This window comes from Lepidochelys olivacea (assembly GCF_965140295.1).
Source record: "Lepidochelys olivacea isolate rLepOli2 genome assembly, chromosome: 8".
NCBI classification, from domain to species: Eukaryota; Metazoa; Chordata; order Testudines; family Cheloniidae; genus Lepidochelys; species Lepidochelys olivacea.
Genome location: NC_140418.1, coordinates 50,497,982 through 50,509,890, shown reverse-complemented (window position 1 = coordinate 50,509,890; position 11,909 = coordinate 50,497,982). Strand labels below are relative to the sequence as shown.

Below are 11,909 nucleotides of genomic sequence, written 5' to 3'. Positions count from 1 at the left end.
ATGGGGCAAGTGATGCTGCTTTTCCACAATTTCAGCCCGTGCACATCGGTGGAAGCACTCTATGTAGAAGTCCAGTCTGTTGTTTCGACCTTCAGGAGGAGTCCACCCAGAATCCTTCTTTTTGTAGTATTCGTAGTAAGGTCTCTGTGGATTAATATGTTGTTCAGAGGTGTGTTGGAAATATTCCTTGAGTCGGAAACGTCGAAAATAGGATTCTAGGTCACCACAGAACTGTACCATGTTTTAGTCAGTTTCTCCTTACAGACAGTTCCATATGTAAAGCACTAGATGTACAGATAAACTGAATAACCCTGGCCAGCATCCATTGCTCCAGCTGAAATCAATCAATGAGTGCTCAGCATCTCTGAAAATCAGGCTCTAAATGATTTGCTCAAGGTGGGTACAGACCCCTAGGGCTACCATTTGTGCCACCAGCACGTGGACGAGGCTGTAAGAAAATAGTGGGCTATGGTTGTTGAGGAAACTGTGTTAACGCACACTGTAATTTTTATAGTTGTATTGGTGACACTGGGCACTACACTAGGTAACTTGGGAGGGTGGAAGACCACGAGTGTCGATGAAGCCCTCTTGCTCTAGGCCCAGATAAACTGAGGCCCCTCTGCTCCTTGAACTTTCTGTGACCCTGGACAACTATGAGGAAGCTAACACACAAACAGACAGGTTTGCACACAGCTTGCCAGCCAAGGCCAGCTTTGGCCTGGGAAATATATAGATAAATAAGGCAGAAATGTTTAGCAAAAATCAGTAACAAATAGACCCAAATAAGGCAAGGCTTGGGCAATGCTACTGAGGAAAAACACAACTGGCTGCTTTAGCTGATTGGCTACGGTATTGTACGGGGCAACAGGTAATTGGTTGCATAAGCTTGTGTAGTAAAGTAGGCAAAGGTATAAAATGTATACTGAAATTTGCATGCGCTGCTGCAGAATTTGAGACAGCTCAGTCTCCCTGCGCCCTTTATGGAGCTTCAAATAAATCTCAATGCTTCTCCACACCGTTGTGGTCATTGGTGCGACGCACACTGGGCAACAAACCCAGCTGTTGCTTGCCTCGGGCACTCTGTGCCGGCAACAATTGCCACAAATTTGAGTGGTGTCGTGACCCCTTTTGACAGGTTACACTGTACCTCACTCGACTTTGACGTGGCTCCTCTCCATCAGCCCAGCACCACTCCGTCAGGATAGGTGGGTAAGCCAAATCTAAGCAAGTGGTGTTGCAACCAGGTGCAGGGAGCCACACCCCCACTCCAATTTGGCCCTGCTGCTCCTCCATCACGGCCATGCGGGGGAGGCAGTGGACAAGGAGGATGGAGCGGGGGAGCTATGCTGGTTGGAGTCCCGGGGGGCTCGCCCCACTCACTGCCCGAGGTTGGGGCTGACCCCCGCCGCCAACCCTGGACCTTGTCCTGGGGAAGTTCCTCTTTGGCCGGGTGGCATGGGCCTGCCAGTACCTTTGCCTGGCCAGCATGGGAGATAGGCGACGGGTGGCCCGCGAGTGGGGTCTGGGACAGACAGACAGACAGACAACCTCCCCCCCGGGCCATCTGAACGGCGGCGAGGGCAGATCGAGGGTAAAGAGCCTCTCAGCCAACCCTGGCCACTGTCAACTGCCCCCCACTCGGCCCCTCCCTCGGCGAGCTGCGCACGCGCCACCCTTCTCTCCCCTCCCCCCCCCGCGTCGGCGGAACCCCATTCCCCAACGCAGTCCGCGCGTGCGCGGTGGCTGCGGAGCGTCCCCCTCACTCCCCCGCCCGGCCTGCTGTCTCCCGCAGGGGGCCTGTCAATAAAGATTGAACAAGGCCGGCTCCTCCGTTAGCCCGTGTTGCTGCCGCTGCGGGGGGTGCTGATAAAGTTGCGCGCGCGGCTCCGGCCCCGTCGGGTGGGCGGTGCTTGCTTTGAACAAAACTTTATTGTTCCGCCGTGGTGGTGGCGGCGGCAGCGGCAGCGGCGCGTAGGATGCGCTGAGGCTTCCCCCGCCCGGCCTCGGCATGTCAGGCAGCCGCCAGCCGCCGCAGCAGCACCCTACCCCGGCTGGGCAGGGCGCCGCGGCCTCCGCCTCCTCCGCCGTCACTTCGGCTTCTTCTTCTTCTTCGTCGTCGGCACCGGGCTCCTGCTCCTCGTCCGCGGGGCCCCCCGCGCGGCCTGTGCTGGTGGCTGCGGCCTCTGGGCTTTCCCGGCTGGCGGGGGCGGCTAGGCCCGGCGGCGGCTCCTCGTCGGGAGGCGGCGGCGGCTCCTCGTCGGGAGGCGGCGGCGGGAGCAGGAAGAGGCCGCTGCTGACACCGCTCTGCAACGGGCTCCTCAACTCGTACGAGGACAAGAGCAACGACTTCGTGTGGTGAGTGCGGCCGGGGGGCAGGGGCACGCCCTTCCCCACTGCCACCTAGGCTGTTCCGGGGGGGAGGGCGCTGGTGATGGTGCGGGCGTTGGGGGAAGCTGGAAGGCGTTGATGGGTTGTCTGGGCAGCTGGGGTTTGGCTGGAGCCCCGGGGGCGGCGTTCCTGCCTGTTGCTTGTCCTTTGTGTGCCTAACAAGACTCGGTAGGACTTTCCACCCGCATCCCCCTACAGAAGATCCCCTCTCTTCCCCGAGGTGTCGCCTCTGCAGATGTCACCGGGACCACAAATTAATGAATCCTGACCGAACAAATCACGGCGTTTTCACCTGATGCTCATTGCACTTGGGCCCTAGCCGGTAATGGCCAGGAGCAGGTTTCAGAGATACGGGCTTCCCCTTGGGAATGTGCCTAGCACTCAAGAATTCAGCCCTGGGAGGGTGACAGTAAGTGCCCAGCTGATCATAGTTCTAGTTATAGGGTACCAGGAGAGAGCTCACCTACTGTGGGGAAAAAGTAGTGTGTGCAGTATGTTTACATTGACTGTTTTATAAGAATAGTTGTGTTTTAAAATGGTTAGCTGGCTGTGTTTATCCTTAACTCGACTTTAAACATGGTTATCCTCATCAGTGCTAGTGTTGTACATTGGGTGAGTTAATGTTTTCTAATACAATGCATTTTTGCTGTAGAGATAAGCCCTGAAATAATGGGTCATATTGTGTTTGTAGATTACTTACAGGCGGAGTCCAGTCTTCCACTTAACAAACTGGTTACAGAGAACTGGTTGTATGTGGCAGTAGTATCTCATGCCTCTTGAGACGAGCATTTTGCTTAGCTGAAGTTTCCAGGTGCTCAAATACAGCATGTTGCAATAGCGAACTGTTAAGTTATAATGGCAGAGATCACTGTGGTGAGATCCACATGAGAAAAGATTGGTTTGCAGCAAATTTTAGATGGAAAAACTAAACGCCATGATTGCTACCTAAGCATCCAGAAAGAATGATAGAGCCCTTTTCGCTACAAAATGTAAAACACATCAGCAAAGGTCAGTCATGTATCCCCAAGAGAGAATGCACTTACAGCTCTTGTCCAGTGCCTAAATTCTTCCCCTTACATATTTGGCATTGCTTTCTTCTTACCTATGTTGAGCCATTTATAACTGCACATATGAGATGGCATTTAAGGAGAAAGAGTAAGCACTCTTTGTTATCCTTTAGCACCTCCTGGTAGAGCCCTGTGCGGCTACAAAATTTGTATCTGCAGCCGATCTGTGATCTGTAAAAATGGTCTGAGGATATCCGCATCTGCAGGTTTAAAGCGGATATGCATGGATTTGCAGGGCTCTGTCTCTTGGACAGGAAAGAACCCACTAAAGGGCTAAAGAGATTCTGAAGGGGAATCGGCAATCTCTTGGTCACTGGTATTGAAACCTGCTGATAGACAAGTCCATGCTGGTTTTGTTTGTTCTCTTTCTTGGAAGGTGAATAACAATTGCAAGTGTATCAGACCAATGCCTAAAACCAGATCAGTAGGAAATATGAACGGTGGTGATAAAGATGTACCTGTAGTTTTCCAAAAATTATAAGTTAATTTGTAGTAATAACAATTAACAGTAAGATGGCTTCTTGAGGCAGGGCCTTGCTGTAACTGGTGGCAATCTTCCTTTAAATAAGAAAGCATTAACAACTCTTATCATTAATAGATCCAAAACCTTCCAGCAGGTCTCAGTCCGCTATAAGAGGCAAAGTTTTAATTAACAGATGGTTGAATGCAATGAAATATAACCAGACAATATGCGTGGGTGGTAAATGTGATAGTGGTGTATTGACAGTATATATTGAAGGTTTAGGCTCTTCAGTGAGGTCAGGCTGATGGACTGTTAATAATTTTTGTGGGGGGGTGGCTGCTTACAAGACTGCTCTGTATGGCTGTTGGTATTTGGGTTTAGGATTCGGTGGAAGATATCTATTACTATTTGTGCTGTAGTAGAACACACAGGCTCCAATTAGGCTTGGGGTCACCATTTTGCTGGATGCTGTAGATACACGTTGTAAGCTCCTCAGAGTGGCGATTGTCTTGCTAGCGAAATAGACAAGACAGGCAAAGGGTGGTACAAAAGAAGTATTATCTCTGTTGTACAGATGGAGAACTGAAGCTATAGAGTGGGGTAATTATAATTTGAGAGAAGTGGCCACAGAGGTTGAGTGGCTTGCTTCATGAGCGTCAAAGTGTTAGTGGCAGAACTGGGGATGGAGTAGAACCCATGTCTGTTAACTCCCACTCCCCTCCATACACTCAACAACATCAAGATTAAGGAGATGTGGTTGGATTGGGGCTTTTAATTGAGAAGGTTGGTGGGTGGGTTCAACTGGTGCATTGACAGCTTTTTGTGAGATGAGGGATGGTTTGGTTGGAAGATAGCACTGTTGGGGTGGATGTTAGTGAGGGAAGATGGTTGGGAGATGACACTGTTGAGGAATTGATGGCTGGGGGACATGATCCCCTACCTAGAGTACTTATGATTAATTTAGGCACAACACAGGGCTAAATGGGACAGGGAGAAAGAAGGTTAGAGGGAAGAGAGGTCAAAGGATACAAGAACATGTGGCTTGTTGAAAACTCTTGATGGTTTAGCAGTTATTTTCAAAAGATTCAAAACCAATCTTACTTTAAAACTTTCTCGGTTGAGTCCAATACACATTTTGAAGACAGCACATACATAATTAGTCATGTTCTCTCTTCAAAGTACAGTTCCCTAAGAAGGACAACAGGAAGAATTTAACGAAGTGACAAGCAGGGAAAAACTTATTTTGCTGTTCAGTGGCATTTATAGAGAAACGATATTCAGGTTTTTATGTGCTGATAGCTGCTTAAACGGCATACTGTGATTTACATTTAATTTGTCTGGGTTTTCAATTGTCATGGACTTCTGTGGGTAGTAGATATTTCCCTAGCCTTTTAAAATTTATGAAATAATGTCATCCTCAAAACATAGCTGCCCTGTCAATTAATTATAGTAACAACATTGAGATAATGCACTATCTGTGTGACACAGAGGTAAGAATCTAAACTGGGTGACTCTTTGGAGTTGTGTACAATGTATGAAAAGTCAAATGTGTGTGATTTCAGAGCCCTACACTTCAATTTGGCCATAATCAAAGCTAATTTATTTAATCTGAGAAGCAAAAATTTCCCATAAAGAAAAGACTCAATAAATGAGACATTTTCCAAAAGACAGTATGCTACAGAGAACAGTTGGTGATCCCTCTGCATGTGGACCATGAGTTGTAACTAAAGGCACACCTGCAAGATCTATGGTGGCTTCTGTTGATTCGAGGCTGAAGTTGAGAAATAGACAAATGGATTTGAGTGAGGTGGGATTTGCAAAGGTGCATGCAGAAATCATACTTAATATTAGTGGTGTTTATGCCCATAACCTCTGTGCAGTACTTTAAAAATGCTTACTCAGCAGTGTGATAGCTAAGCTGCAATGCAAAGTTTGGCCTAGGTTGCTGGTTTGGATTGTGAAATATTTAGCAAACAGTACATTGTTGGAGTATCTCTTGGGTACAGTTTGTAGTACATTTCAGCCAATGTCTGTGGATACAAAGTGGAGAAAACTGTATACAGGATATTAGCTTTTTGTGTTGGTGAATAGTTTTCTCTAGTGCAGTACTATCAGGAGTTAACATCCTGTATTAACACAGAGAGGAAAGAGTGTTTAAATACAGGATAACAGTTCTAACAGGCTTTTTTTTCTCCAATTGGGGAAGTTGATGGGAGAAGGAAGTCTCTGATCATGGAGGATCTCTTCCCCTGACCTCGTGTCCTACTTTACTCTTTAGTACTCCTTTCTAGGCACCACATTAACTCTGAACAGGATGCTGGACAGAACTCTTTCCAGAATGGCATCGTGCTGCTGCTGCTTGGGAGCAGGGTATGTTGCTTCTTCAGTGACTGTAATGTTTCATAGCAGTACTTGTTTCTGAGCTCTGGGAACAAACAGCAAGACTTGGGCATTGCTTATGCACTGAGTTTTGTTTGCAGACTTGAATTTTGGAAGCTCATTGCTCTGCTTAGTGTCTTCCTTTCATTTGAAAAGTCAGGATTACAGGATGATAGACCTCCTAATGATAAGAAAATATAAGCCGTTCACTAAGCTGACCCATTGTTATGGGCATACATGTATTAGTGGCCCAGTAGAGTCTGCAGGATACTAGTACCGTGCTTTGCCAACAATAAACCTGGCTGGGTACCTTCATCTCTTAATGGATCTTATGGTCACTGGGCTCAAAGTCTGCTGTGCCAGCTGTCTGCGCAGGGCTGGGGCGGCACAGAGGGACCACACACAGATAGCCAAACATCTATCAACATCTAACCACAGGAGTGTTCAGAAACCTGTTAATCCTAATGTCAGACCTAGATCTGTCCGCAGTAATTCAATTCGGAATGTGCTGTATTTGGGGAATGCATCCACAAACACTATACAGCTGGTATAAAAGAAAGCAGCCCATTTGCTGACACACAGATTGACAGAACCGCATCATCTATTGCTGCACTGTCTGCCCATCAAAGACTGGATCAAGTTCTAAGGCCTGGTCTTGATCATTGCCTGGTCCCAGTTTACTGAGAACCTTTATCTCAAACACCACCTTCCTTTCTGCATCTTTGACTTCATGAGTTGGCGATCTTCTTGAGTGACACCCCAACTGTTGAGAGTTTAAGACTAGTATAAGTAGGAGATGAGCCTGTTCAGCAGCCAGCACAGTTCAGCCTGTGGAACTTCCTGCCAGAATAGCTGAAGATAAGAATATGACCATGTTCTGGACAAAATGCAAGACTCCTCTGTTTCTCTGTTTCCTCCTAGAGACAGTCATTCATGTCTGTCTATGTATATTAAAAAAAGTGGACGTGTGAGTGTGTATTTGTGTGTGTGTGTGTAAATAAGCTGTGCTCTGCTATTATATGAGAGAGAAGAATAGAAGGACAAGTGAGAGAAACTGAAGTGGATTCTAGCTGTTGCTATATAGGAAGAGACGGAAAAACTGTGTGTGTGTATACACCACTTGCATAGAACACTTAAGATTTATAAAGGGTTTGGATACCACTGTGATGGGTACAATATAACCGTCTAGAAGAAGAAATTTTCAAAGCAGTATAGGGAATTTTGGGACATATGTTCCATTGAAATTAATGGAAGATATGTCTAAATCTGCTAGGCCAGGAGTGGGCAAACTTTTTGGCCTGAGGGCCACATCAGGGTTTCAAAACTGTATGGAGAGCTGGGTAGGGAAGGTTATGCCTCCCTAAACAGCCTGGCCTCCACCCCCTCCCATTTCCCACCCCCTGACCTATCCAACCCCCCAGCTTCTTGTCCCCTGACTGCCCCCTCCTGGGACCTCTGCCCCTAATTGCCCCCTGGGATCCCGCCCCCATCCAACCCTCCCTGTCCCCTGACAGCCCCCCTGGACTTCCACGCCTGACAGCCCCATCCAACCGTCCCGTTCCCTGATTTCCCCCCCCCCCCCGGCCCCATCCAACCTCCCCCTGCTCCCGAACCTCCCTCTGACCGCATCCAGGACCCCACCCCCTATCCAACCCCTGTCCACGCCCCTGCCCACCCCCGCACCTCCCCGGACTCCCACGCCTATCCAACCCTCCCTGTTCCCTGACTGCATGCCCCCCCCCCCACTCGCCTCCCCCTTACCATGCTGCTCAGAGCAGCAGGAGCTCGCAGCCCTACTGCCTGGCTGGAGTTAGCCACGCTGCCCTTGCTGCTTGACAGGAGTGGCAGGCCAGAGTGCTGGCCGCACAGCTGTGGGGGAGAGGTGACAGCAGGGGAGGGGCCGGGGGCCAGCCTCCCCATCCAGGAGCTCAGGGGCCAGGCAGGATGGTCCCATGGCCTGGGTGTGGCCCGTGGGCCGTAGTTTGCCCACCTCTGTGCTAAGCTCTCTGAAAACCTCAATCAAAGAGAAATACAATGTTTAGGGCCTTCTAAATATCTAAAGACTTTCATGTCTGTCATCCCTGTATATAGTACTAAAGCTGCAGCTACTGATAGGGGTCTGGGTTTTTCTACTTACAAAAGAGAGATTTGGCTTGCTCATGCAGTTTGTATCCCTTTCACGTGAGATTGCCATTTAAGGCAATGGATGGGGAATAAGGGCTTGTTTATATGGGGAAATTAACCAGAATTATTATTCGGCTACAGCTATGCTCGTCATTTTTTGTGTAGACAAACCCTAAGAATTTTCAGCTACCCGTCTTCCACCTCCCCTTGTACCTCTTTCATGTGGTTCCTTCCTTCTCCAAGAAGTGGATAACTGCAGTTTTTTGGTAAGTTTTTGTTATGCATTTTTATATATTGGCTACTTTGGAATTTCTGTAGGCTTTCTAGAACAGTTCTGCAGGAAATCTGCCTTTTTTTTTTTTTTTTTGAGTGATCATTCCCCTCCTCATCCCCCCATGTTTCCACTGGGGCTGGATGAACACTTTTCCCTCATTCTTTCCCAAGTTTGTGCCATAGCATTAGTATTTTTCCAACAGAGAACCACCAATCAACCTCAGTTTGGATTCATTTTAATTGTTCACTCAGCTCTCTATGCATTTTTGCCTTAATTTTTGTTTTTGGCTGTGTATCTGAGCTAGGTATTTAAAAGGTGTGTCTTAGAATACATTTGTAATGTTCTGTGCACTAGCTGAAAGAGGAGATATATTTATAGTGATATGAACCTTCTACTGTTGAAGCACATGGGAAACCAGTTTTCAATAAGTACTATGACAAATGAAAACTTTCATTTGTTGTACAGTTGAGATCTGCTCCCAACATTGAGTTGTCCAGAACTTCAGAGCAAGGCTTTGCATGATTCTATATGGTCTTAGACAGGGAATCATTTTATACTACATCCATGTGGCTTCCTGAGCCTTTTGGTTTCTTGCCTGTGTGATACTGGTGGTTCCATTGAAGTCAGTGAATTAGGAAGTTTTAGCCTTTATTTATAAGGTCAGCTAGGTAAAGAGATACTATTTAGGACTTTGCTGTTATATTTTTAAGCTTAGTTTAAGACCTATTTTTGCATAGCTACTTATTTCAGGTAGTCGGTGACTGTGATAAGTATTAAAAGGGATAATCTAGTTTCTGCTTATAAAACAGTGAGCACTGCTGGGAAGCAGTCTTTTAATGATGGAAAAGTCAGCCTCCGTTAAGAATGATCTGGCATGTCATATGTGTGTGTTGCAGGATCTGATTGGTCTCTTCCTCAACTATTTTGGCTCTTCCACTTATCCAGTCAGACTGGTATGAAGAAGAATAATTTGGGGAACAGCACAATCTTGGATTGCTAGCATGTTAAGGGAAACTCTGAGTTAGCTCAACTCTGTATCATGTTACAGACCTTGCACACAGTACAGTCCAAACTCTGCACATTAGGGGCATACTGGAGGTGACTCTGTTGTTCTCATGGTAGAAATGGTTTATAAATGCATGTGTTCAGAATCTCTTGTTTGGACATTACATTCCACGGATACACTCTCTACCTCCATGCTAAGGAACATGGTATCAGGAAGAAAGTGAATGAGTGAAGGTTTTTTTATTTTTATTTAAACAAACATGGGGAGCAACCCGTCATGGGGAGCAACCTCAAATCATTGCAAAACCTTGATTATTATTTTTAGTCTTTAATGATCTCTCCCTCTCCTACTATTAATATATTCTTGTTGGCTAACTTTATTTTTATAATTTTTCTAAGCTGAATAATGCCTTGACATTGAACGATTATTAGCTGCAAGACATTGGTTTCAACTCTGCAGTTGGATGCTAATCAAAATGAACAAAAACAATATGCAACCCAAAATGAACCTGCCACCTCATATTAAGGATACTCCATGCTACTTTCTCATTTCTTTTGTGGTTCTCATGCTAAGGAAGGGGCTAGATAGTCTGTAGTTTTGGTCCAAGCTGTTGGGGTTTTAAGTGTAGTGTTATGGGCCTCAAACTAAATTGTTCTAAATGCATGATTCAGTTGCAGAATACGGAGAACCAGTGTAGTTTTTATATTTAGATTCCATCTAGTCTTCAGGGCAATACTTGTCCAGTCTGGATCATTGTGGGGAGGATAATTGACCCAGAGGAGGCTGTTGCTTCCGCTTCCATTTGCAGTGGGTTTAAGAAATTTGAGATGGACTGGGAGGCACTGTCCTCCTTCCTGCTTCAGGATGAATGAGAGCAAGGCTGGGAGAAGACCCCACTTCTCCTCTTGAGTGGATGGTGGAAAGGGGGATCAACTTGTGGGAAATTATTACTCACTTACACCATGCTGAAGTGGAGAGAGTGGGGTAAAGAAAGAAAAGTAACATTCTGGTTCCTTTCATGTATGTAGTCTGTTCTGTCAAATCCTACTTGTTTCTGTCTGAGGTTGGTTTTTTATCAAATACCTGTCCTGTTGCAGAAAAATGTATCTTTGACATGCAAAGGTTTTGTTTTGTTGGCAAACCATGGGAGGATGCTTGTGAAGGGAGCACACCCTTGTTAGAGACTTACTGGCTGGAGACTAGCATATTTTGCATCTTATCAAGGACTTATTTGTAAAGGTTCCTTAAAGTGTATTCATTTAACTGTTAACCTTGAAATTTGACATTAGTTGACACATGCATTAGATACAAAATTGTTGTAGTCTTCCTACATGCTGCATCTTGCTAGACAACCATTCAGAATCTTAACATCTGTGTATTCTATTGCTTATCTTTTCTGTTGGATGATAATACAAGATGGGGATTATTTTCTTCTTCTTAATCCTACTCTCCTCTGGCTCCTTTCAAACTGCCTTCAAACACACCCCACTGCCTCTCTTATTCTAGAAGCCCAAGACTTTTCTCACTTCCTCTTGTCTCCTCAACTGTTGCTGCATCTTCCTCCTTCTCTTCATGCTCATGCTCCTCGTGAGTGCCATTGATTCTCATAATCTTTGCTTTCTCACCATCAACTTTTTGATGGTGATTTATGGATCCTTCCTTAAGGGTGGATCTATAAATGGAGATTCCCTATGTCCTAATAAGGAGGAGAGGATTGAAGATGATAAAATACAGGAAGGCTATGATGAGAAACAGTCAAATGGAAAAAAAGTCCCATTCAATTATATCATGTAATGGCAGGCAGCTAAAAAGTGACAAGTTCTTAAAATGCTTATATACCAGTGCTAGAAGTCTAAATAATAAGATGGGTGAACTAGAGTGCCCCGTATTATATGAGGATATTGATATAATAGGCATCACAGAAACATGGTGGAATGAGGATAATTAATGGGACACAGTAATACCAGGGTACAAAATATATCAGAAGGACAGAACAGGTCGTGATGGTGAGGGAGTGGCACTATATGTGGGGGGGAAAAAGCACAGAATGAAATGAAGTAAAAATCTTAAATGAAGCAAACTGTACCATAGAATCTCTATGGATAGTAATTCCATTCTTGAATAATAAGAATATAGCAGTAGGGATACGTTACAGACCACCTGACCAGGATGGTGATAGTGACTGTGAAATGCTCAGGAAGATTAGAG

The 11,909-nt window shown here is 45.9% G+C and overlaps 1 protein-coding gene across 2 annotated transcripts in view; it reads left to right on the top strand.

Annotated features, from left to right (window-relative positions):
• The first annotated feature begins 1,852 nt into the window (after nt 1-1,852).
• Nucleotides 1,853-11,909, top strand: part of COP1 (COP1 E3 ubiquitin ligase) — a 228,234-nt gene continuing 218,177 nt past the window's right edge. The window contains exon 1 of one of the 2 annotated variants that reach the window (XM_084635924.1): nt 1,853-2,355. In XM_084635924.1, the coding sequence (XP_084492050.1) occupies nt 2,009-2,355 (347 nt within the window). In that variant the 5' untranslated portion in view covers nt 1,853-2,008. The remainder of the gene's footprint in view (nt 2,356-11,909) is intronic. The other variant, XM_084635925.1, reaches the window with a different exon arrangement.